The sequence below is a fragment of the Sceloporus undulatus genome, chromosome 3 (genome assembly GCF_019175285.1).
Source record: "Sceloporus undulatus isolate JIND9_A2432 ecotype Alabama chromosome 3, SceUnd_v1.1, whole genome shotgun sequence".
Classification (NCBI taxonomy): Eukaryota; Metazoa; Chordata; class Lepidosauria; order Squamata; family Phrynosomatidae; genus Sceloporus; species Sceloporus undulatus.
In genome coordinates, this window is record NC_056524.1 from 89,022,371 (window position 1) to 89,050,087 (window position 27,717).

General features: G+C 41.7%; 1 protein-coding gene across 4 annotated transcripts in view; it reads left to right on the forward strand.

Moving 5' to 3' along the window:
* The first annotated feature begins 1,178 nt into the window (after positions 1-1,178).
* The window catches only part of GEMIN8 (gem nuclear organelle associated protein 8), a 52,717-nt gene continuing 26,178 nt past the window's right edge, over positions 1,179-27,717 (forward strand). The window contains exons 1-3 of one of the 4 annotated variants that reach the window (XM_042460420.1): positions 1,220-1,291; positions 3,336-3,450; positions 18,336-18,762. In XM_042460420.1, the coding sequence (XP_042316354.1) occupies positions 18,345-18,762 (418 nt within the window). In that variant the 5' untranslated portion in view covers positions 1,220-1,291; positions 3,336-3,450; positions 18,336-18,344. Of the gene's footprint in view, positions 1,292-3,335; positions 3,451-14,399; positions 14,541-18,335; positions 18,763-27,717 lie in introns of those variants that run through there. The other 3 variants (XM_042460419.1, XM_042460418.1, XM_042460417.1) reach the window with 3 other exon arrangements.

The following is a 27,717-nucleotide window of genomic DNA, read 5'->3' on the forward strand; positions in this document are numbered from 1 at the left end:
ATAGCCCTGTTTAAATATTTGAAGGGATGTCATATTGAGGAGGGAGCAAGCTTGTTTTCTGCTGCTCCAGAGACTAGGACCCGGAGCAGTGGATGCAAGCTGCAGGAAAAGAGATTCCACCTCAACATTAGGAGGAATTTCCTGACAGTAAGGGCTGTTTGACAGTGGAACAAACTCCCTCGGAGTGTATTGGAGTCTCCCTCCTTGGAGGTCTTTAAGCAGAGGCTGGATGGCCATCTGTTGGGGATGCTTTGATTTGGATTTCCTGCATGGCAGAATGGGGCTGGACTGGATGGTCCTTGCGGTCTCTTCCAGCTCTTATGATTCCACTCTGTTTGTACCTACTCTATCTATAGGTGCCCTCACCTTCAGAGGAGGGAGTGGAATCTTGCCCAACTTGAAGGTACACAACAACGACAACCATCTTCTTTGCCCTTTTAAATTTATGTTTGCTTTAAATGATGTCTTTTTCACTGATGTTGTTTATCTGTCAATTGTTGTTCCCTGCCTGGACCCATCAGGAAAGACAAGTAAATAATAACAACAACAACAACTATTATTATTATTATTATTATTATTATTATTACTACAAGTCATACTCTCTCAGCCCCTGGGGAAGGCAATGGCAAACCCCCTCTGAAGAAACTTGAGAACCAGTATGCTGTAGTGGTTTGAATGTTGGACTACGACTCTGGAGATCAGGGTTCAAATCCTGGCTCAGCCATGGAAACCCACTGGCCATGGGCAAGTCACACTCTCTCAGCCTCAGGGGAAAGCAATGGCAAACCTCCTCTGAACAAAACTTGCCAAGAAAACCCTGTGATAGGTCCTCCTTAGGGTCAGAAGCTTGCAGTCCTAAATCAGAAACGACTGGTAGCCACACAAGGCACACCACATTTTCACACTACACTCTTATGGTGCTGCTGTTCCACCACTTTGATTGGTCCAGCTGCCTCCTGTTGCACTTTGGGGTTTGGAGTCCAGTGAAGCCAAAGAGCTCCCTGGCTGAGAATTCTAAATGCAGTCTCCTTGAACTGCAAATTCCAGAATGCAACAGGAGGAGCAGGCAGCCAGAGCAGTCAGAGTGGAATAAGCAGCACTATAAGAGTGAAGTGAGGTAACCTTAGTATACACTCTCTGCTTGCAGTTCTGCCTTGCGTCCTGCAGATGGCGGCATTGCTTTGCAGGAGGCGCCATTTTGTGGCCTCCCGCCATTCCCTGCCACCGGAAGGAAGAGCGGCAGCAGCAGCATCAGAGTCCCGGGTCCTTCCTCCACTTCTTTGCAGCCAAAGTATGTTCTTGCCGGTGGGAGCAGAGCCCTTGCATGGAGGAGCCTCTGCACTGGGAGGGAAGGGAAGGAACAAGAGGAAGGGAAGGCTAGGCTGTGCTGGTCTGGAAGAGGTGGGCTCTTAAGGCTGCTAATCCCAGCCATGCTGGGAAGAGTCATGCAAACTCTGAGTGTTGTGTGCCATCAAGTTGTCCCTGACTTTGGGTGGCCCTCCTAAGGCAACCCTATCATGGGGTTCACATAGGGTTTGCCATGGCCTCCCTTTGAGGCTGAGAGAGTGTGACTTCTTGCCCAAGGTCACCCAGTGGGCTTCCATGGCTCCCCTGGGAATTTGAACCCTGGGTTCCAAAGTCCCAGTCCAGCACTCAAACCACTATGCCATGCTGCCTCTCAAGTATATTCAGAGGGGGGTTGGCATTGCCTTCCCCAGAGGCTGAGGGAGTGTGACTTGTAATAATAATAATAATAATTTATTGCTATTGTTTTTATTTTCTTCCCTCCTCATGCGTCCAGGCAGGAAACAGCCACAATGAACAGATAAACAACATCAGTTAAAAAGACATCCCTTAAAGCACACATCAATTTAAAAGGATGAAGAAGATGGTTGTTGTTGTGGTTGTTGTTGTTGTGTGCCCTCAAGTTGTTCCAGACTTTGGGTAACCCTCCTAAGGCAACCCTATCATGGGGTTTTCCTGCCAAGATTTGCCCAGAGGAGGTTTATCATTGCCTTCCTTTGAGGCTGAGACAGTGTGACTTGTGGGTTTCCATGGTTGAGCAGGGAACCCAAACCCTGGTCTCCAGAGTTTTAAGTTCCCAGACACACTGCAAGAATAATCCATTTTGAGACCGCTTTAACTGTATTTAACTGGACTTGATGGTCCTGGAACTAAGGATCCACTGTAAATGGGAACATTTTAAATTTTTGAGGTCCGTTACAGACCACCTAAAAGCGGCAGTCTTTCGGCGGCGCCAGTTGCTGCATCCGGGAACTGCAGCGGCCAAACTGTGCGATTCCCGGGCGCAACCAAAAAGAAGTGCCAAAATGGCGCTTCTTTTTGCACACCGGAAGTGGCGCCGCAAGGCGCTAGTCGTGCACTTGTGGCGTCACTTCCGGGTTGCGACGTCCGGATGCTATGCGTCCACAATGTCAAGATAGTGGCGCCCGTGTATTTTGTACGGACTCAGTCCGTACTAGGGTTGAGGGGTGTCAGGAAGAGACGCCCCTTTCTAGCCCTAGCACACCCATTCCTAACCCTAACACGCACTATAGGTGCATCTGTAACACACCTGAGTTATCCGTTTGTTCATGCTTGCATTTGTTTTAAGTTTTACCATTAGCTGGTTAGTTAAACTGTCCTAGGATTTTATTACACTGGGGCTGATTTCGGCATTAAAGAGAGATTATAGCACATTTAAAACATCCTGCAAATGAAACAGAAACAGCGATTAACTGGGGGAATGATTATCACATCAAGTAGTGCAAATAAAGTGATTTTGGAAATGCATTGTCACTGAAATCCCAAAAGTAAAAAGATGCACGTTAATGCCTCTTTGTGACAACTTTAATGGTGGGTTTTGCGCAACGTCGTGTGAAATCGTTAATCATAATTACAGAATTTTTCCGGGATATTCACAGGATAAGCTCCCGATCTCTGTGTGATAAACTCCCTACACTCATGTTAAACTGTGCTTGAGCTCTGACTCAGAGCCCATACAGACAGGCCAAAATAAAGCTTCTTCAGGTCATTTTGGAGGTTTGCTGTTTAAATGATGTATGTGTCCTAAGAGGCCGGAAGCCACACCAAAGCCACACTCCAGTTTTAGGGACTGGAGCTCAGGTTTGGCACAGCTTCCGGCCTCTTAAGATGTGTGTGTCATTTAAACAGCATACCTACAAAGTGACCCGAAGCAGCTTTATTTTGGCCTGTCTGTAGAGGCCCTCAGTACTGAAATGAAAGACTCAGCATCAAGAGAGTGAGAGTCACAGATCTGTCTCATTTGTGTAACATCCTGCATTCTGTCTCAAATCTTGCTTTCCTCCCTGCAGAAAAGAAAGTGTTGAAAAAGTGCTGATAGAAGCAACCAGCCTCTGAGTCTCAGTTCAGGCATTTCACTCAGAATCCATCCATTTCTGCATGTGGAGATAGACAAACTTCCCTCAGGTGAGCTGCTTGTGGCTGTCACATCACCAATTCACCTTTCCCAGGAATGGATAATGACCCTATGTGTTTAAAGGTGGTTGCAAGAACAAATTAGATAATTATTGTATAGCTCTATGCAAGATAAACTACCTTACAGAAATTATTAGTACTTAAAGATTAATAATAAACAAGCCATCTACAGTATCTTTCAGCCTACTGAATGTTATAGTTTAACACTTACAGTCATAATACCATCTGTTTGTCAGTTCAGTAAGATAGGGGTCACACTTTAGTCTCTTGTCAGTTACTTGAATATTTTGCAGGCCTTCCCAACTGCTATAAAGGTGAAGATAGATAGATAGATAGATAGATAGATAAGCATACCCTCTCTAGCACAGAGCTCTGGTGCCACAATAAACTACAATTCCCAGGATTCCCTAGCACTGAGCCAGGGCAGTTAAAGCGGTCTTAAACTGGATTACTTCTGCAGTGTGTTTTGTACCTTAGTCTGGAAAATCTTGTAACACTTTTGAGACTGAGGAGTTTATCAGACAAGGGAAATTGAAAATATAATCCAATGGCAATCTGAACGCAATCATGGGGTTTAACGTTATTGTGTGATAGACTGCCACACACAAATTCGGGCAATGGCATGCTATTTTTGGGCAATGAGAAGCCAGTTCAAACACAATGCACATTCACATAATTGCGCTAAACTAGCAACTTTAAATGAATGCGTTCTGGCCCCACTTTCTTTTCATTCAAATTAAAGAAGAATTCCTCCCGTTTGATAAATTCCTGAGGTCCAAAATACACTGCAGAAATAATCCAGTGTAATTTTAGTTTATTGTAGCACAAGAGCTCTCTGACAGAGAAGGTTAAATGTCTCACAAAACTACATTTCCCAGAATTCCCTAGCATTGAGCCAGGACAGTTAAAACGTCTCAAACTGCATTATTCCTGCAGTGTGTTTTGCACCTAACTGAAAGAAAGAAGCTGATAGCATGGTCTTTTGTAGACTTGGTTTACTTGCTCAAATACACGGCAGTACATCTGATGCAGGAGTGTAGCTACTACAGGGACAACACGAGACCATTACTTCCCACCAAATAAGAACACCAGCGTGGACTACAACTCTGGAGATCAAGGTTCAAATCCATGCTGGGCCATGGGAGCCCACTGGGTGACCTTGGGAAAGTTTCTTCACACTGCAGAATTAATGCAGTTTGATGCAGTTTTAACTGCCATATCTCCATCCTGTGGAATCCTGGGATTTTTAATTTTTGGCGGCACCAGAGCTCTCTGACAGAGAATGAGAAATATCTCACAAAACTGCAAATCCCAGAATTCCATGGTATTGTGCCATGACAGTTAAAATGGCATCAAGCTGCATTAATTCTGCAGTGTAAATACAGCCACATTCTCTCATCCTCAAAGGAAGGCAAATGCAACACACACAGACCCTGAACAAATCTAGCCAAGGAAACCCTGACATAGGTTCTCCTTAGGCTTGCTGCAAGTTGGAAATGACTTGAAGGCACACAACAACAAACCCACATTTCTAGCAACAACTTGAAATATCAATTGAGCATTTATAAATACAGTCGAGGCATCCAAAGAAAAGAGGCAGGCAAAGATACCATGAGAATGTGAAGGTAGCAAATTAAATATTTCTAGGTGTGAATGATTCCTGTTGGGGGCGATGCCCTAACTAATAGCTACACTCCTGGGTTTATCCCTGAGTAAATTGCAGCAAGTAGGATTTCCAGGGCTACCATTTCTGTTGCCTGAATGATTCCTTGCCACTTCTGAACACTAAGGGAAGCAGCATCCATTTTATAGTTATTACTGTATATCTGCTTGCTCTTGCTCAATAGGTGATGTACTAAGTGGTTGCAGAATTCAGCTTTGTTTCATGGGAATCTTGAGCTATTTTGGCTCATCTTTTTCTTTTAACAGCCCAATATGGAGAATCTAGCTGAGATCAAGAGAGTAAATTTCTTAATGGAAGAAACAAAGTCTGTATCTGATTTTAAACATTTTGCAACTCTTGGAAGCAGCAGTTTCACATGCAATGATCTATACACATTTGGAGATTTGCATGTACGCAATAATTGATCACATTTAGCATTCAAATTAGTGTGCAGAAATGCAATTTGTGACTGGATTTTAAAGTTGAATTGAGTTTGTGTGGTGTTTTCCTTCCTCTGTATTTAATTTAGGCTAAATTGGAAGAAAATATATGCTCACAGATCACTGGTATGTTGATTACAGTAAACACTTAAAATATACTTCAGTTTTGGGAGGATTTTTAAAAGTAATTTAATAATTAATAATAATAATTTGTTTTATTTATATACCGCTATTCCAAAGATCATAGCGGTGAACAGCAAGTAAGCTAATTAGCAAGTAAGCTAATTTGCCCCCAACAGTCTGGGTACTCATTTTAGCGACCTCGGAAGGATGCAAGCCTGAGTCAAGCTTGGGCCCTTTTGCTGGTCTTGAACTCGCAACCTTGTGGTTTTGAGTGAATGGCTGCAGTACAGGCATTTACCCACTGCACCACCAGGGCTTATAATTTGATTGTTTCTGTATTTTTGTTTATACCGGGAACAAGAGCTAGAATTTTTGGTAATGAACTTCCCTCCTTAGTTAGCATTACAGACTGATCCAACCATGATATAGAGACATCGGTAATTTACATTCCTCTGGATATTATGGGACTGGACCTTCCATCATTCCTCACTGTTTGTTCTGCTGGACAGGACTGATGGGAGTCACAGTTTAGTAACATCTGAAGGTTACCATGTTGTCTTCTGTATATTCTAAAGTCAAGGTTTAAAATTTCTGTAGGATGGTTACAGTTACGGTTCCTCTGATGAGAAGTCTTACTGTTTGCTCCAAGGAGGCTGCTTAATAGTAAAGTGCTACTTTCTATTATAGCCTATGCAGAAGGGTTTCCTCCAGTTTGTTCCAAATGTCCTGTTCTTTACTTAAATCAAACATCCCCTTTTCACATACCATGGTAGCTAGGCAGACTGGTTGTCTGAGCCCTTGTCTGCTATTCATTTCCCCCCATTAATCCCAGTCAGGGGTGCTATGGCCCACTGTTCTGTTGCCCAATAATGCGGTTTCTTTCCCATGAAGCTACAGAATATGTTCTTTTGCCAGAGTCATGAATCCCTGAAAGGTCCCAGGTTGATGTTTATATTTTTGTGATAGTGGCAAGGAGCCTGGCTGGAGAAGACATTGGCACGAGAGAGAATTTTGAGTGTAAAACAGTGCGAACTTGTGGAGTGAGTCAGTATGTTTAAACAGCAATCTTGGACAAGGAAATTCTAACATACTTTGGTTTTGGTTGCCTACAACTGGCAAAGATGGCTATATAGAAAATCTTATTGGTGTTTTGCTCCTTTAGCACATGTTGTTTTCTTTAATCTGAAAATGAATCTCTAGGAAGCTGTTCCAGTAATTAGTGCAATTCCTTTAATGTTAGTTCCTAATTGGATGTTCAAAAGTGTTGTTTACATATCATATCAGGTTTGGAAATAATTTCAGTTATTTTTATTGTATTTTAGTCCAGGGTGGCATACTGCTTGTTCTCTTCCATTTTATCATTAACATAACCCCCTGAGGGTAGGTCAGACTGAGAAAGTGAGTGGCTGTCCCAAGGTCATCCAGTGAGTTTCATGGTTCACTGGGGATTTGAACCTGAGTCCAAGTTCAGTATTTTCACCACTACATCACTAAAGAGTCTAGACATTTTCTGCATGGTATCAGTCTGCAAGTTGGAGGATAGCATGCACATCTTCTTCCTGATGGAGCTACATACTCAGTCACACAGACAGTCTGAACTCTGTGACATAACTGTGTCTATCCATCAGTAATACAGTTTTCCTCTTTTCCTATTGTCTTCTACCTTACAAAGCATGTTTTTTTCTAGTGAGTAATCTTTTCTCATGACATGGCCAAAGTACAACAGTCCCAGTTTAGTCATCTTGGCTTCTATGGAGAGTTCAGTCCTGATTTGGTCTAGGACCAACTTATTTGTCTTTTTAGTATTATCTGTAGGACTTTTTTTCACCAGCACATTTTAAATGAGTTGATTTTCTTCCTGTCAGCTTTCTGCACCGTCCAGCTTTCGCAACCATACATAGAAATTGGAAATACAATGTCAAGGACAATCCTAACTTTTATATTCAATAATATATCTTGACACTTCAGGATCTTCTCTAGTTCCTTTGTAGCTGCCCTTCCAACATGTTCTATTTTGGTGAGTGATCAATTTCTTCCTGGAGTCCAACACAGAATATTTTGATTTCTTCTCCTTCTGCATCTGCAACTGAAGCATAACAATAATTAATAATAATAATAATAATAATAATAATAATAATAATAATAATAATAATAATAATTTATTTCTAGCCCGCCCAATCATGAAGAATCCAGGCAGATTACAACAATAAAATACATCACATTACAATGGAGTTAAAAAAATAAATAGAATCAAACCCTAGACCTACCGCCCCCCCATCCCCAGTACTAAAACAGAATTAAACAGTAATAGTATAAAGACATTAAAGACATTTTTTAAAAAGGCAGAAACATAGGTGGGGAAGAATAGACAGATGAGGGGACAACTATCTCTATATCTAGGGAGGGTAACTAAGTTGGAAAGGCCTGCCAGAAGAGATCCGTCTTCAGTGCTTTCTTAAAAGCTGTCAGAGTGGGAATGTGACGGATCTCCTCCAGCAGGTCGTTCCATAGTTTTAGAGCAGTAGTAGAAAAGGCCCTCTGGGAGACTGATGTTAGCCTAGATCTTTTTGGCTGTAGTAGATTTCTTCCCAAGGACCTTAGTGTGCGGGACGGACTATAGGGAAGAAGGTGTTCCCTCAAGTATTCTGGGCTCAAGCCATGTAGGGCTTTAAAGGTAATCACCAACACCTTGTACTTTGCCTGGAAGCTAATAGGCAGCCAGTGCAGGGACTTCAAGACCGGTGTTATATGGTCATTCCTAGAAGTTCCTGTGATCAATCTAGCTGCCATATTTTGTACCAACTGAAGTTTCCGAACTTGGCACAAGAGTAGCCCCAAGTAGAGCGCATTACAAAAGTCCAATCGAGAGGTTACCAGTGCATGTACTACTGTTTCCAGGTCCCTCGGCTCCAGGAAGGGACGCAGTTAGCGTATCAGACGAAGCTGATAACAGGCACTCCTGACTGTCACATCCACCTGAGCTGTCAGTTGGAGCGACGAGTCAAGGAGGACCCCCAAGCTGTGAACAGAATCCTTCAGGGGAAGTGTGACCCCATCCAGAACTGGCTGACATAACTCCATTCTTGGATTCGGGGTTCCTATAGCAAGTACCTCCGTCTTACCTGGATTCAGCTTGAGTCAGTTTTCCCTCATCCAGTCCATTACCACCCCAAGACAGGCATTCAGAGGAGAGATGCCATCCTTAGTCACTGCTTCAGCATAAACTTGAACTATGGTAATAATAATAATAATAATAATAATAATAATAATAATATTTATTTGTATACCGCCCTCTGGCAAACCAATCCGGGCGGTTAACAACAGTAAAATATAAAATATGACAATTAAAAACACTTTATCCCTCCCCCCTTTAAGACAGTATTAAACAGTATAACATATTAAAAACACAATATCAAGCATAAAAACAGCAGTTAAAACTAAAAACCCTGATATTCCTCTGTTGATCCTCAACCATCACTAAGATGGGGCCACGGGAGGAATGAGGGAATCTGGGAACCTGGGCCGGGATGGTTAATCTGGAAAGGCCTGCCGGAAGAGATCCGTCTTGACCGCTTTTTTAAAGCTGTCTAATGATGTTATCTGACGGATCTCATCCGGCAGGTCGTTCCAGAGTTTGGGGGCGACAGCAGAGAACGCCCTCTGGGAGGTTGCCGCAAGCCTAGATTTTAGAGGCTGCAGTAAGTTCCTCCCAGAGGACCGGAGAGTGCGGGGCGGATTGTACGGGAGGAGGCGATCTCTAAGATAGCTTGGACCCAAGCCATTTAGGGCTTTAAAGGTGATAACCAACACCTTGTACTGGGCCCGGAAGCTGATAGGCAGCCAGTGGAGGGACCTCAAAACTGGAGTAATGTGGTCCCTCCTAGATGTACCTGACACAAGCCTGGCTGCCATGTTTTGAACCAGCTGTAATTTCCGAGTCAAGCACAGGGGTAGCCCCATGTAGAGTGCATTACAGAAGTCAAGGCGTGAGGTTACCAGCGCGTGCACAACCGTCTCGAGATCCCTTACTTCCAGAAAAGGGCGCAGCTGGCGTATCAGCCGAAGCTGATAACAGGCACTCCTGACCGTCGCATTTACCTGATTTGTCATCAGGAGCGACGAGTCAAGGAGCACCCCCAGACTGCGAACACAGTCACTGGAGGAGAGTGTGACCCCATCCAGGACTGGAGGTTGCAACCCAATTCTTGGTTTTGGGGCCGCTACCATGAGCACCTCCGTCTTGTCTGGATTCAGTTTCAATCTGTTTTTCCTCATCCAGCCCATTACCGCCTGAAGACATTCATTGAGAGAAGAGATGCCATCGGAATTCGAGGCCGACGAATGAGATACGGAGAAATAGATTTGGGTGTCATCAGCGTACTGATAACACCCAGCACCATAACTCCGTATTATCTCACCCAGCGGCTTCATATAGATGTTAAATAACATCGGGGACAAAATAGCCCCCTGAGGAACCCCACAAGTGAGGTACCTCTTACTGGAGCTACAGTCCCCGAGTAGCACCCTCTGAGACCTGCCCGAGAGGAAGGACCGGAACCACTGCAAAGCAGTTATCTTGATGGGTTTTCCCTGAAGTCTTATTGGCATGATTTGGCCAGACCTTTCATTACATCTCTTGACTGCTTTTGCCAAGGATGTAGCCGGGGGGGGGGGGGGGAGGGGGCCCCAACCCCCCCCCCCCCCCGTTAGATACAATGAATCTGCCGCCGTGCCCAAACCCCATTATAATGGTGGCACTTAGTCTGGACCCCTCCCTTCTCAAAATCCTCGCTACATCCCTGCTTTTCCTACATCTCTCCTGACTATAAAAGCCACCACATTGCTTCGTTTTTCATTTCCCGAGTAAAAGCTATCTAATTATCTGACTCAGAATGTCCCATTCCTGTCCACTTTAGTTCAGTCACACCAAGTGTTGCAATGTTTATACATTCCATTTCCGATATTAGATTTAATCTGTTGTCCAGTGTGTGTTGGATCCACCCCCCCACCCACCCACCCACCCACTACAAGTGATGGTGGATAGCAGTGCACTTGTTGGTGCACTATGTCAGTGGCTGGAAGTAAAAAGGCCCCAGATGTAGTCACTGTAAAAGGAAGGAAGGAATGGGAAAAAAGATGGCAGATTTTTGTCTGCCTTCCTGTGCCACTGCTGTGCATCCTGTGAGAAAGTATACCTGCTAGCAGTGAACTGATAGGATTCAGGCCACGGTCTGAAGTGAGGAAGTGAGACACAGAAGCTGGGATCTGCCAATGGGTTTTCTAATACAAATAGTCATTGCAATGTGGAGTTAAAATCCTAGGATGAAAAAAAGGCAGAAAACTTTGGCTTTTGTATAAAAGTGACTTTTCCTCAGAACCTAAACAGTTCAAAGGTGATTCTGTTAGATGAGCACTCGAGGCAGGCACACTGTAAATATGTATGAGTATTGTATATGTATTTTCTAATTATAGACAGGAAACAGGAAAGGCAGCTACAAAAGACTTTTGTGTCCTGCATGTGAGAAAAGGACCTTTATGTTTTAAAAAATTGACCTTACCAAAGCCCAGATGTGTTATATGAAAGAAGTCCAACAAGCATGTATAAACTGTAGGGGAAATGGGCAGACTTTAAAGAACTGGAGCATGGGAAACAGAATGGTTTGGGTTGGATGAAGTAGAGCTGGAGCTTAGGCTGTGATAGATCTGGAGGCTGGAATGCTGCAAAGCTCTGCTGCATTCTGGTAATAATCATCATAGCTTAGTATTGTCTTGTTTATTTCTCCAACCCCTCAATGCCCCCTGGAGGGAGTGCGGAACCAGAGGAATTATGTCCTGTTAGCATCTGGTGACATGCTGTCCTTTTTGCATCTTGGAGACTGAGAGATTTCCAAGTATTTTCCCATGCAAGTTGTCTGACAGCAAGGGTTACACCTCAACACTTTTGGGGGAAGGGTTGGTGAGTAATGAACAAGTGCTCTCTCAGCTGTACAATTGTACTAACTGGGGCCTTTGTCCTGCCTTGTGGCTGCTTCATAATTTGCATTTCAGATGAATGGAGGCCATCCTGATATCACCCATCTCCTTTCATTCAGATCCACTCTGCCGAGAGTTGAAAAATTCTGGCTGCAAAAAAGAATTGGGACTTCTGGGTTGTAATCCAGGCAGCTGTAATAGCACACTCCTCTCTCTTTTTCTTTTGTTTCACATCCTTCTAAATTGTAGCCTCTTGGGTCTTCTAGGATATCTGTTGATGGAACCTTATATATACTCAAAAAAAGCCCAAACAAACCCCTGCTTCTACTACTGTGCTTAAATTTGGTTTAGTAATGCTAGTGCACTAGGTACTGCTCAGAGCCTGGGAAGGTTTCGTTTTGGAGCTTATAATTGCCAGAATCCTGTAGCTATAGATCCCAGAATCCCATTGGCTGTCCCAGGCCAGGCTATCTGGAGAATTCTGGAATCTGTAGTTCTAGCATTAGAATCCTGGGCTACAATCCTCTACACTACTTACCAAGGGATTTGGACTGATTTTCGCCCTTTTTCCTTTTGTTTTGAGAGGAGCATTTAGGCCCAGGAGAGACTGCTTTTGCAACAAGAAGTCAAATAGAAATTGACCCGGGGGCGGGGGAGAGGGGGGAAGTGATGCTAAGAAGCCAGAAATTATCTGTGATAACCCCAAACTACACTTATATAGGACTCAGCCTCTGTAAATTACTGCATTATTTCATGACTGACATATATCTGCAGATGGCATATCTGTGGATAAGGAGGGCCCATTCTCTCTCTCTCTATATATATATACACACTCAAAACACACACAGCAGGCCCTCCTTATCCATGGATGTGTCATCTGTGGATTCCAGCATCTGCAGGTGGCAATCCCCCAGTTGTCCCCAATGGCAGTGTGTGTGCAGCCATTCCACCATTAGGAACAACTCTGGTTGTTCCTGTTGTGCCCGTGGGAGTGGGACCACCAGAACTAGCAGACAGCACTGAGGCAGCCAGGTAGGTGTCCGCCAACCTGAGGGAAGATTCACCAGGCATGGAGGGTACGGGCAGGTGAGGGTGCCTGCTGGGACAGGGGTGTGTTATTGTTTTAAACCAGTATTTCCCAAACTTTGACCCTCCAGATGTTTTGGACTTCACTTCTCAGAATTCCTAACTGTTGGGCAAACTGATTAGTGCTTCTTGGATTCAAAGTCCAAAACACCTGGAGGACCAAAGTTTGGGAATCACTGTTTTCAGCTATTTAGTCTGTTGTTTTAATGTTAATTGTAAGCCACCCTAAAATCTTTTTGATAAAGGGTAAGGTAGAAATATTTTGATAAATCCATACCTACAGTTTGCTTGACAAAATATTTCTTACAGAGTCCATGTAATAAAGGTAGTGTGGTGTGCTATTGCTGATGGAGGAGGATGTCAATATCATTTGTTTTACAACTTATAGTAATTGTCCTACTACGTTCTGTGATGATCAGGCTTCATCTGGAGTACCATGTTCAGTTCTGGGTGCCTCTTTAAGAAAGATATAGACAAATTGGAGCAGGTTCAGAGAAAGGCAACAAGGATGATAAGAGGTATGGAGAACAAAAGCTCACGAGGAAAGGTAGAGGGAGCTGGGCACATTGCAGAGAATGGTACAAGAGCAGAGGATTGGTGAAGAGAAGACTGGGCAGTGACATGATAACACTCTTTAAGTACTTAAGGGCTGTCACAGAGAAGAGGAGGCAGGTCTTTTCTCCCAGTGGGTAGGAGCAAGTCCAGTGGTTTGAAGTTAGAAGAAAGTAGATTTTAATTGCATGTTAAAAGGAATGTCTTGATAGTGAGAGTGATTTGGCAACGGAGCCAACAGCATAGAGAAGTGGTAGAGGGTCTCCTTCTCTAAATGTCTTCAGAAATTGCCTGGAAAGTTGCCTGCTAATGATACTTTAGCTGGAGACCCTGCACTGAGCAGGAGATTGGATTCCGTGGGCCATGAGGTCCCTTCTAACTCTATAATTCTTTGACGATTCAATTGTGTATGTTCATTCTTCCCCTTTTAATTTTTTCTTTTTTAAAAAAAAAACTTGTGAAGTGTCTCCTTAACATTCTGTGTAAGTTTGAGGTTTCTCGGGGTCACTCCAATCCTCTTTTCAGCCTCCTTCCCTCCCTCTCTCTTGAAGAAGTATTTGGTTAAGCATCAGAATCACAGTTCTGAGAACTTAAAACAACTCTTTGTGCTCCTCTCCTAAACTCATGACAGCTAGGAAAACCAAGCAACCGTATTTGATCTTTTTTTTTCAGTGAAATTACCACTGAGAACTGCCTGAGAAACCTTTGGGTTTAAAATAGGAGCTGATGATAATGGTTAGCACTGCAGAAGAGTGTCACGATGGAGGCAAGAATGAAACTGATCAAACTGAGAGTATAGAGACTATTGCTGATTCTTTGGTAGGTTAAGTTAATATTCTGGACAAATCTCATTATTTTTAAATGCAGTATTCATGGTTCCCAGGGCAAAAGTGGACTGCATAGATAAAGCCAGGGCTTGGGAAAGTTGCTTTTTTTAAATTAGAGTTTCCCAAATCTAGGCGTGCTAGCTGGGAGTCCCCAGATCTAGATATACTAGATTGTTTACAGAGTTATAGTCTAATAATTATTCTCAGTTCTAGATAAAACTATGGCATCAAGGTAGGGCTTGACTGGTTGACTTTTGATGTTTTAACCTGCTCACAGAGTTGCTGTGAGAAGATAAAGCAAAGAGGAGGAGAGCCATGTATGCTGTGTTGCTGTCATTGAAACGAGAGAAGAAAGAACATACCAATAAATGGAGAGCTGTTCATAATAGCATTGACCCTATTATTTGCATCCAGAAGGTGAAATAGCAAATCTTAGTTTGAATCTGACATTTTTATTTGAAATTTGGAAATCTTATATTCTTTGCTTTTTTAAAAATTAAAAACAACGCAAATCAAATATATAACAAGAAGAAATGGTAAAAGTAAAAGATGTTTGAGCTTGGAGAAAGTTGTAGATAAAAATATAATTTAGAGCACTGTGTTCTTGGTCTCAAAAGCTGACTTGAAAAGGCTATTGGATGTAGCCTGGTGTCATTAAAATAATGGGAATGTTGCCATTGACTTCAGTGGGATGGAGACTGAACCCATTGTCAGGGTTCCCCATACCCCAAAGCTTTTCAGAGTCAGGCTGGGTGTGAAGAGGAGGGGGAGACTTCTACTTGTATTCAAGTATGTCTGACACACACATAAAAATCGTGTCCTACAAGTGCATGGGAACCAGAAAGTGAAACTAGCTATAAACAAAAGAAGACTGACCTTTTAAGACCCATTGTCAAAACTGAATGGTAAGAGTAAATACAATTAGGCCTCCTCCCCCCCCCCTTTTTTTTATTTTTTTTATTTTTTTTTTTTAATTCATTTACTCTTATTAATTTAGAATGGAAATTTTGCACTCCAGAAGTCAGTGCAAAATCTGGGATTCTGGCCCTTGGAATTTGTGTTTGTAAACACAGGACTGGAAAGGGACTCCACTAGGCTGAAGGGAGAGTGTGACATTTCTCACCATAGACAGACATCAGAGCCAAACTTTGGGGCAAAAGTCCAGACCCCACTCAACAGAAAAGACTGAGGAACGTAGGGGGAAATGATGCAGCACTGAGGTCTCACATTTTGAGGGAAGAAAAGTCATACATGCATGACTATTTAAGTGAGGAGGGGACTTTGTAAGGTTATATGTCCAGAATGCTAACTGTAGTACTGTGAAATAAGGGATGGGAGTAACAGGAAAGAGTGTTGGAGTTCATATTATTTGCATGACATAGGAATAAAGAACCTGCCACTCACACTACACACCTTTGCAGACAATGCACTGTATGATGTGGAGCTTTCATGGAAATACCAACCACTCAGAGGGCCTGTTCACATGGTTTCTCTCAGAGCTTGGATAAGTTACCTTCTTTAGGCCTTCGGCTCCCAGAATTCAGACTGATTCTAGGAGTTGTTGTTCAAAAAAGGTAACTTTTACAATCTCTGATTTCTTTTCTTGGAGGAGGAGGAAGAGAGGCATTGTGTACATGGAGGACTGTTTGGACTCAGTTATTCACTTGGAGGCCCAAGTTGCAATTACATTGGATGTCAAACAGAGGGGAGAGGCTCGAAAAACATATGAACTGGGCTGTTTTATGAAGTTTCCATCATCTTAAGTAGTTGGGGGACTTCTTATATTTTATATAACACTTGTCATCCGACACTTCTCTATTTGAATATTCTTTTGTGGCATGAGAAAGTAGTGGAACACATAGCAAAATATCTGGCGATAGAATAAAACGTATTACATTTACTGACATGTTGACTGCTTAGATGGTTCAGGCTTGGATTTCTAGTCTTTGAGGTCCCAAAATGTTTTATTCCTAAAATAAATCCACTGTCCTGAAAGTCGGGTCTGCACCAACATTTCATCATGTATTGCTAGGAGCCAAAGCACTCGTAAAAGCAGCAGTTGCTGGAGCATTTCTCGTTATTCCTGGGATAAGTCCTCTCTAATTGCGGTGCGTGTGAAAATCTTAGCTGTGATCATGTGACTGTCACTATAAAATGCCTATGTAAACTCCTGATTTTCTCCTGTGTGATAAAGTCCTTAGACAAGGTGTCAGGATTGGAGTCCCACAAAGTTCTTGCTTTTCTGGTTAGTCAGTGAGGCTTTGCTCTTTGCCTGGATGCCAGTATCATGCTGGTGGTGCTGGGTTGAAGGGAATGGTTATCTATCATGAATATGGCTAAGGAGCAGATGTGAAGGGGAGGGAATAGTCACTGGGTGCCAGTGTCAGTTATGTGAGAATGCATGGTACAAGAAAAAAAAAACTGGTCCATTTGGGAAAATAAATGTTTTGCTTTTATGACAAATGGGATTGGAGCATGTGAAAAGATTTGAATTGTTTTGTGCTTTTATTATACTGTGTAGCTGAATTGCCTTAGTCCTAACATAAAATTGTCATGCTGTGAACTGCTTTGGCTTCTGAATAAATCTTGCTGTTTTTACAAGAAATTTTGAATTTCTGAGTTAAAGTCTGCCAGTATATGACACTGGTAGACCAAGGTATGTATCCCTGCTCAGCCATGAAAACGCACTATGTGACCTTGGACAGGTTGCATTCTCTCAACCTCAGAAGGCAATGACAAATCTCCTTGGAAGAAATCTTGGCAAGAAAATCTCAACAAAATGTCACCCTATGTTGGAGTCTACCTGAAGACCCATTACAATAATTTTGTGTAATTTGGCTTGACAACTAGCAGAGTTTTCTCTGAAACTATCTCTATCTTTGTGCATCTGTTTTTAGCTTGTTCTTACCCTTCTTAGCATGCATACTCAATAAATCCATTTATTTCTATCAGTGCTGGATTTCATAGTGGGTTATAATGGACTTACCTTACCCATAAGCTGCCTGGAAGAATTAGTATACTCTTGTTATAGGAGTGGACAGTCCCTTAGACTAGAAGTGTCAAAGAAAATAACTGTGCCTTACTAGGATTGGCAGACTGAAAACTGGAGACAGCTTCTTTATCTTTAATCACTGTGCCGAAGAGGAAATTTCAGCAGTTGTTGTTTGTTATGCAACCAGGTAACACCTGCTGAAATTGCATCTTCCACAACCATTTAAGGTAGGAAATGTATCTAGTTTTCACTCTTGCAACCCTATGCCTTATCTTAAGCCTGAACAACATCCACTGGGTTGTTGGGTGCATGTGTTGGCCCTGTGAACCTACTAGGGGCTGTATAAGCTTGCTATCCCACTGAAGATTTGGCAGCAGGGTGGGGGGCTGACTGTATAGAGATGTTGCTTTGGCGTATCTTCAGGCATTCCCATCTCTGCTGAAGCACAAATGAAGCCTGGACTTGTAAAAGTAATGTAGTCTTGTCCAGCAGCTTGCCTCAACAGATAAATATACTAGCATGTCATCTCCCTTGATGTGTTATTTATTTCTACTGCTTTCCATTATTCTTTCAGAGTGCGGATTCCTCTAGTTTATTATTTTGCTCTAATAAGCATTAGCTTGGGTTGTATTTTTTTCTATGACTTTTATTTTTAATTAAGGGTTACACAGTATTATGCAGGAAACAAAAAATGTGCTGCTCATCTGTCCTGGAGATGAGCACGTTTTCAGGTGTGTGTGTACAGGAGGCCAGCAGAGCTATTTATGTATTTATTTGACTGCAGTAATGGTAAGGCAGGTGGTGTTTATAGCCAGGCATACCTTTCTGAGTGGGTGGCAAGAGTGGACTATGTAATTTTATTCTTTGCTACCTGGCATATGGGAAAACATAGATGGAAGTATAGGTAAGGAACTGAAAGTATGTAGCCAAGCAGCAAACAAAGAGAAGACAAGCTCCATGTGCTCTTAAGATGGTCAACTATTTATTCAGTGTTTAAAAAGCCCAGCATGTTTCGGCCACACTAGGCCTTCCTCAGGAGCCTTGAAAAGAAATAACTGGAATTGTAAACACTCCAAAATACAGGACCATAGAGATAAACATAGATAGAAGGCCACTTCTTCTAAAGGAGTAGATATGTTCTTTTAAAACAAGCAAACAAAAATATACCAGAAAAAGCTTTTTTAGAATCAATTCTAACATCTGTCTGTCTTTCTGCTCAGGAAGATTCAATGTCTCAGGTCTTGGAACCATGGTATTCACAAAAGGTGTATGCAAGATATTGGAAGCATTACAACCAAGCCATGGAATGGATGCACAGGCACAAACATGCTTACAAGAAAGCCATAGAGTCCTTGTACAATCCATCATTTTGTCCTCCTGCAAATTATCCCTCTAGACGTTACTCAGACTGGGATGAAGGTAACCACTTGCATGATGAAGCCTTCACCCCACATAGCAAATCCAGGTACTATCCGAGGTCTCTGCAAGCCCTTTGTAACACCAAGAGAAGAGAAGTAGTGGATGACTCGGAAACTGACACAGAATCTGAAGATGAAGAGGACATAGAGTATGACCTGAGTAACATGGAAATCACAGAAGAGCTCCGCCAGTATTTTGAACAGACTGAGAAGCACAGGGAAGAACTGCGTAAGTACCTACCTCATGCTGTATTCTACATATCTACTTATTTTAACACTGATTATCCTTCCGTTTGTATTCACTTATTCATAGGCTTAATTCGCCCATTTGATACAATAAATATTGTTGGAGTTATATCAAAATACTGCTGTAGTACAATATAAAACAATTCAGACACATTCTGGACTAGATTTACACAAAGACAGAACTGGACTTTAAAATGACCACTTACATTGAATAGAACCCAAGAAGGAAACCTGCAGCACAATTCAAAATTGTGAGATGAATTGTTTTATTTTGTTTTATTGCTGTGATATGTTTTGTACGGGATGCCTATTGCCTGGGCATGGATATGTTGTTTACTTATAATATTTTTTAAAAATATTTTTTTTAAAAGAGTAAGAAAACCTTATGAAACTATAGGGTCACCAGAAGTTAACAAATGCCTTGAAGACACATGCACAAGTATATAAAATCCTTTAATCATAACACAGAATTGCAATGACACAGAAAACAGGGTATTTGTCATTAGCTCAGGGAGGGTTGAGTAAACAGATTCATGGTCAAGTGGCATCTTGAACTGAATAGAGGAGATTATTTCACCACCCATTCCTCCCGCACTAGACACCAGATGTAAACTTCAGTAGATGGGTTTTATCACATATCCTGTGCCCAGGCAGTAGGCATCCCATACCTGATCCGGACTTTTCCCACACTTTCCCATTCTTTCCAAGATACAAGAGAAGTCTGGATTGGGTACGGGATGCCTATTGCCTGGGCATGGATATGTGTGATAAAATCCACCTATTGAAGTTTACATCCTTTGTCTAGTGTGGGAGGGAAAGATGGTGTAATAATCTCCATAGTCTCTCCCTCTCAAGCCTTGGGAGGAAGAATGTACCAGAGGGTGAATGCCACCACTGGAAAGGCCTAGCTTCATAATATTGTGCAGTGGTATTGATTCACCTAGCCTGATCTTCTCATTGCTCTTAGAGATATAGGGGAAGGAAAATTCCCTTCAGTATTGCAGAAAAAATAACAAGGACCCTGTTGAAGATCAACAGGCTCAATTTGTTCATGCAGAGGAGAAGCAATCTGTTCAGTGCTTGGTCTTGAGATGTTCAGGATTTCTGTGTCAACAACAGAATATTGAACATGGCTGAGTAACTAACAGGTGCCAAAAAGCTAATAAGCTAAAATAAGTGCCAATAAGCTAAGGATTTTTTTTCTTTTTGTTAGATCCCAACTGGCATCTAAAAAACTAAATGTGGCAGCTGAATATAGGATCTTCCTAGTTCTCATCACAGACTAGTGGATACCTTGTACCTTTCCAAGCTGGTCTTCATGGCTGAATGGGGGATTTGAAGCCTGCTTACTCCAAGACATTAGCTAAATTCCATTCCTTGGTTCTCTCCTCTTATGGTTTGACAAGGGGCATATTAACCAAAAGATCCATGTGGAAGCTAGTTAATTCTTAGTAGATTTTTGGAATGCATTTTAGAGCTTGATCGTATATATAAGGGGGAAAAGAGCCTTCCCAATTTGTTTGACTCTTCCAGTTTGAGTGGCATTTTAATTGAATTATATTGATAAAAGCAACACTTCTAAAGTAGGAAGTCTCATTTGTTTGGTTTTTAAATTATACAAATGCTTGAGTAGACTTCATCTTCAGAGAAAATATATCTTTAAAAGAAAAGGAATTCTTCTTAAGAAAGTACTTGCTATTGTTAGTTTCTATTAAGTTCATTTGTTAAAAACATGTGCTTAACATTTGCTATCTGATTAACAAGAAACATCTTTTTAATAGAGTAAGAATCTTCTGCTTGATCCATTTCAACTGATTCATTAAATGTTTCAGCATTAATAGTAAGTGAAGTGAAATTTCATCTGTATACCTTTGAGTAAGTTCAGCTTAGGGAACAAGCAACCAATGTTTACACCAAGACTCTCCAAAAACAGCTGCAGGAAGAAAAGATTAAAAAGAAAGTCAAACTTAACATGTAGGTAGCTATTCTATGTGAAATGTTTTGAAGACTTTGTATTACCACCATAGTCCATACAATCACCCTGTAAGATCAACTGACATTTTTCTGCAAATCACAGGTAAGGCTGAAGGAACAGTGCCTCTGTTTAGGTCCACTGGAAACAAATGGGCCCCCCTCCCCTCTTATGCAAACTGCAGATACATGGGAGCAGCTGGTGTGGATTATTGACTTTTAAGTAAGAAGAACAAATAACGGATATAACTGCATGGTGCCTGTTTTAAGCTCTGTCTTCATTGCTGAGGCAAGTTTGAACCAGAGGTCCAGGTTCACTCTCAGCCACAGCACACACCCAGAATGCTTTAGACCAAAACCCTGTTGATAGCTAGTGTTGTAGAAAACTCTGCCAGCATACTTGGTGCATTGGATATATAACCTATATAGAGAGGAGGGACTTTGAACAAAAAAAAACTTGGGCGGGTTACATACCACCGAGAAGCAGCGCTGTCCCTCCGCCGCCGCTTGCGGCATCCGGGAGCCGCAGCTGCCACACCGCGGGGCTCCCGGATGCTCAGAGGAAGGAGCGCGGAAATCACGCTCCTTCTCGGGCCGCGGAAGAGGCACCACAAGTGCCAAAGGGCACACTCGCGGCGTCACTTCCGGTGCGCCACGTGCAGACGCAGACCGTCCGTTACGTCAGTATGGCGGCGGCCATGTGGAACGGCCGCCGCCATATTGTACGTATTGAATATGTATTAGGGTTAGGGGGTGCGGAAGCACCGCCGCTTCCTAACCCTAATACGTATTCAATACGTATTTTTGGTGGTCTATAACCCGCCATAGTCATTTTCATGTGACTCATGCAAATAGATGAGAAGAAGAAGCAATGTCAGCATGTCCTCTGAATGTTGGGGAATTAATTAGCTCAAAAGGAGGCATGTAAGAGGTAGACAACTTTCTAGGATCTTTTATACCCATTTATATCAGTACTAAAATACTAAAAAGATAAGACTCCAGTTTGAGTAAATAAGATGTTTTTATTTAGAAAATGTGCAAAGAAGCATGCTCACAAACAAGAATTGGTTCAATCGTAGATTCACACTAGGCTACAGATAGGAGAGTTGAAAGGTTGGATAGTGGAAGAATAAGAGTTAAGAAGGAGAAAGAGGTCTGTTGGGAGACTCGAACAGCATCTGAGGTTACACCGGGAAAAGAGAACAATATGACTGAGGTCTTGAAGAGGCTATACCTTTTTCCTGCCCGAAGGGTATGTGTTGTATACCCTCATTTCTTGGAAGTCTCTGTTTCCAGCAGTGGAATTTCATAACTGAGCTTCATTTCTGATCCTGAGCAAACTGGTTTATATTCAGACCTCTGGAGATAGATTAATGTTGGGAAATGCATCAATCTGCTACTAAAATTATCCTATACTGTTTGTTTATCTGGTTGTTCTGTGTGTTTCTGTTACTATGAGATCCAGTCAGATACCATGCATGTCTGTTTTGTTGCTGATTTTCAATTTCTTTTCCAAAGTGATATTTTGAAACATTACCAAAACAATTTCTTTAGTGGGCTTTATACAGTGGTGCCTCGGGTTACGAAAGTAATTCGTTCCGCGGCCGCTTTCGTAACCCGAAAAGCCTTCGTAAGCCGAATTGCCATAGGCGCTAATGGGGAAAAGCCGCGTTTCGTGCGAAAAAGCGCCGAAAAGCACCAAAAATTTTCTTCGTAACCCGAAAAAACATTCGTAACCCGGAACAATGATTTCCAATGGGATTTTTTCGTATCCCGAAAATTTCGTAACCTGGGTATTTCGTATCCCGAGGTACCACTGTACTTTGAAAAATTTGTTTACTTGGAATGCTGTTGGTGTGCTGAAATATTCCTCTGATACTTTGATAGTTAAAGTTAGCAGTATCTTGGAGCAGTCCAAAGGAAGTTCCTAGCTGCATTGTTAAACTCAGGAGGAAAGCCTTGATGTAGCCATTTGCTTTCTTTTGCTTTGGCTTATTTGAGGAGTGTGCAAAGTTCCAAGACATCTTCATGGTCAAAATACTTCTAGTTCATTGTGGTTCTGGAAGTTATCCCTTCCTCGCTCCCATTTTCATAATTAGAACTGAACTCTTATAAAATGTTATGAAATAGACAAGTCAGTAGTTATCCTTTTCTCTGTGCAAGTGCTCAGTTAAAATATATTGACTTTGGAAAAACTATTATACTGTAGTTGATATTTGATTGGTGCAGTTCACAGTAAGTGGTACCTCGGGATACGAAATACCCAGGTTACGAAATTTTCGGGATACGAAAAAATCCCATTGGAAAACATTGTTCCGGGTTACGAATGTTTTTTCGGGTTACGAAAAAACTTTTGGTGCTTTTCGGCGCTATTTTACACGGAATCGCGGCTTTTCCCCATTAGCGCCTATGGCAATTCGGCTTACGAAGGCTTTTCGGGTTACGAAAGCGGCCGCGGAACGAATTACTTTCGTAACCCGAGGCACCACTGTAATTTATCCTGTGTGAGTGTTACATTGAAGCATTTACAAAACATAGTGACTGTTTCCTAGAATAATGTAGCTTCTCACTCAACAAGAATTTCGGTTGCTCTCAAGTATAAAAAAGAGAGGGGGTGAGAGTCTCCTTCTGAATCTCTTATAACTTAGAAATTGTGCTGTCTAGGCCAGCCCCCAAGACCTGGTGATGTGTAAGAGACACACTCACTCTGCATTAAATTACACAGAGCTATTGATTTTGCAGACTACACTGCTCCCTCGGGTTACGAAATTAATTCGTTCCGCGGCCGCTTTCGTAACCCGAAAAGCCTTCGTAAGCCGAATTGCCATAGGCGCTAATGGGGAAAAGCCGCGTTTCGTGCGAAAAAGCGCCGAAAAGCACCAAAAAAATTTTTCGTAACCCGAAAAACATTCGTAACCCGGAACAATTATTTCCAATGGGGATTTTTCGTATCCCGGAAATTTCGTAACCTGGGTATTTCGTATCCCGAGGTACCACTGTACTGTATTTAGGCTAAGTGAGATTTCAGGATGGAATTCGATTACACTGAATTCCATAATTACATTATCTCATTTCATCTTTCAACTTTTGCAATAAATAAATAAAAATATCCTATCAAATTTTGATACTGAAAAAACAGTGTATCAGTATATCTTTTAAAAAAAATAACAACCAGACAGCATTACATTATCTGCCTGGAAAAACTTTAGCCTATAAAATGGAATTGAATGAATCTGGCAGGTTTATTGGCCTGCTGGCATAGAGGGGAGCCAAATCTGGTACAAGCATAATCTTTGTGTTCTTCATCCAACACATGATATGTATGTCTTTCCCCTTTCTATTTGTCCTTTAGACTTAATCTTTCAGATTCTCATCCAATCCTCAACCATCCTAAACACTGGTAGTTTTGAGCAAGTGAGCTCTTAGTTTTTTGCTCTGAAATATCAAACCTCATTACTCTAATGCCACAACCTCGAATGGAGGAACTCTTAGCCCAGTTGGAGAGGGGGCTTCTTTAAAATAACTTCTTGCCATGATGAGACTTCAACATGTCCCCAGATTTGATGTCCGATGCATATGTGTGGTAAACTTCTCATTGTCACATGGCAGGGTATTGTAGTTAATTAATATATCAAGTTGTTGCATACATACAGCAGTAAGTATTGATCACACAGAGCCTGAAATAGCAGGATGCAGAAAGTGAATTTTAAATACTGTCATAATGCGTCTCAATTCATTTTAGATCGGAGATGAGACTCTCTCTACTCCATCCCAATTCAAGATTGATTCCTAATGTACTCCAATCTCTCATTTCACAGTTCTAAGATCCATCTGTCTAACATACATCATATTTGTGCAGCTTTTTTTGGAGCAAGGGAGGGAACTAAACTTGAGGGCTCCTGAGAAAAACGAAATTGAGAGTAAGGTGTTGGATTCTGCCATACAAGCTCAGCAAACCATCTCTCTGGATTTCCATGAGCGTGTGCTGCAGCATCTGGTTTTTGCCATGTTATTCTTATCTTCTTATATTCCCTATGATGCATATCTGCCCCCCCCCCCGATACTGAGTCCCCTAGGCACTGATACCATAGGAAAGGCCCCTTCCAGAGACAAATATGCTCTAGACCAGGGGTAGGCAACCCTTTTGAGCCAGGGGCCGGGTTGCTGTCCCTCAGACAACTGGGGGGCCGAAGCCAAAAAATAAATAATTAAATAATTCTTTTAAAAATTAAATAAATAAATAAACCGGAACAAATGTAGGACAAAATTTTCAAATGGAGGGCACTTTTTAAATAAAAAATGGAGGACATGCGAAAAAATTTGCTGATTTTTTAAAAAATGGTAAGATAAATGCATGTTTCTGAGGCTTCTATAGACAATTGCCCCACCATGCCCCTCACACAAGATGCCAAAGGCCCCGGTGGCAATCGGCGGCAGGACCGGGCTGGGGCCAGTCCCAAGGCCTTGCCGGGCCACATCCGGCCCGCGGGCCGCAGGTTGCCTACCCCTGCTCTAGACTATGGAGTTTATCAGACAAAGGGAATTGGAAGTATAATCCGATGGCAATCTGAACGCAATCACAGGGCTTCACATTATTGCGTGATAGACTGCCACACGCAAATTCGGACAATGACATGCTACTTTCAGGGAATGGGAAGCCAGTTCGAATGCAATGCGCATTCACGTAATTGCGCTAAACTAGCAACTCTAAATGAATGCGCTCTGGCCCCACTTCCTTTTCATTTGAATTTAAGAGAAATTCCTCCCGTTTGATAAACTAGTATATCCACAGTTCAGGTTTTGGGTAATCATTGTGGGAAATTAATACATTTTCTCGCTGATTCCCAATCAGAATTGGTAGGTTCACCCATTAGCGCTGGGTTTGACTATAAGACTTCTTTTTTTCTACTTGCTGTTTTCACTCTCTTTGGATCTATATTCAAAGGAATAATGAAAATAATAGCTTTGGCATTGTTATTATTATTCCTTCCTTCCTTCCTTTCTTCCTTCCTTCCTTCCTTCCTGCTTTGTGCCCTCACCCCAGGAACCTCTTCAGACTCTGACAGTCTGTGGGCTTCTGTACACTTTCAGGTCCATTGCTGGCAGTATGCACTCCTGCCGAAACTGTAACTCTGACAGTTAAGCATTTTCTTAAACTGGCAACTCCTGAAGCTATGTGTCTGATTTAACACTCCAATAAGGACAGGGGTTTTTTTTTTCCTTTTCTTTTCACTGAGCCTACTTTTCCCCCCTTCAAAACAGCTTTTCTTTTCTTTTCCCTGAATTCTTCTCAAGTGCACTCTAGCTCTTTGTAATTCACATCATGTGCCAGTCTGCTAGATGAGTCCCACTCTAGCTGTGCGAACAGTGTTTCACTGTGGCTTTATATAAAATGCCAAGGTTTTTTTTTTTACATTGTTACAGTGCAGAAGTTCATATACCTCAGGTGAAGACAGCGCAATGCTTTAAAAAATACAAAATGATTCCTTTTGCTTCTCTGTCTTTTCTTTCCTTTCATGCAGATCTCATCCATGTGCTGGTTTTCATTCAGGAAGACATTCATCCTGTGATAGATTCCCCCCTCCCATATTCAAAATTATTTAATAGCTTGACTGTTTTTCTGTTGCCCTCTCTTTCTTTTTCTCACTCACTTTCACATTGGTTCCCACCCCCAAACTGGTAATTCTAACCTGCAGGAGATGTTTTGTGGTTGTGTTTAAATGACTTCCCAGAGGCTATTTAGAAAGTGCATGAAGTCATTTTTCCGGGTTATTGCACCTGTCAGATGTATCTAGCTTTCTGTTGTGAAGCTATTCAGGAATGCTGGTTATAAAGAAGACAAGATGAGAGAATGGCCTTCTTGGGTTTGCAGAGAAGTTGTTCTTAAAACTGAAAAGGAATATAAAATGCTGAAAGGAAGGGTGTCAGAATTCTCTCATTATTGATTGTCTACATTCTCAACACATGCATTGCTAGATTCAGGATTTTGCTTTATCCAAGTTTGATTGCCTTCCCCTTCATATTAAATAAAGCAAGAATAAAATGAAAAATGCGAGGGAAGGCTGCCTGGTAGTTGTTGAATAGTGGAAAGGCTGGGTTTTGCTGAATTTACTAGCACATGTACATAATAAAGTCCTGACTTTTCTTACTCCTTCACTCTTAAAATGCTCATTTGTTAATGCACGATTGTAGCCAGTTGTGGGGAATGTAGCTGGTTTTTCATCCTAGTCACGAACTTGTGAGCCCATACACTCCTGCTTGTCACACACACACCCCAAAAAACAATTCAGACAGAAACCTCTCAGGCAAGGATTTTATCCTGGAAAGAACTCTCTTTGTTTAATCAAACAAGTCACTTGTCACATGGAAAGATTTGAGATATTTGCAATTTCTTGTAGCTTCCTTTGCTGTATTGTCTTGATTTGTTTTCTCCTTTATTTTTGATGAAGTTTACATGTTTGATATATTTTTCTAACATTTATCAGATTTATCAGATTTAATCTGGATCTGTTTGTTATTATTATTAATATTTCACAGGAGACAGTCTCTTAGTTGCATTGGTGGGAGAGAATTAAGCTCTACTCAAAATATATGCCATATTTGACTCATCATGGATTGGTCTTCTCCTTTCTGTGGAAGCAGCATAGTATCTACCATACTCAGATCGATCAATCAATCAATCAATCAATCAAGTCAGCACTTAGAAAGTTACTTTTAGTTTAGAGTTGATAATTATTTCTAAAAAACATAAAGTGGAGTAGTTACAATTTAGATTTCTACTATTTTTGGAAGCAACTCTCAGGCTGGAATTGTGTTGTATAGTTGCAACAGGAATAGACTCATTGAATCAATTTCTGAATGGTGAGTCAACATGCAGGTAAATCCTATTGATTCAGTGGCTTTACTCTAGTTGGGTCTAACAATGGGATTTAGACCTTTCTTTCCTACTTCTCACAGTAACTGATGA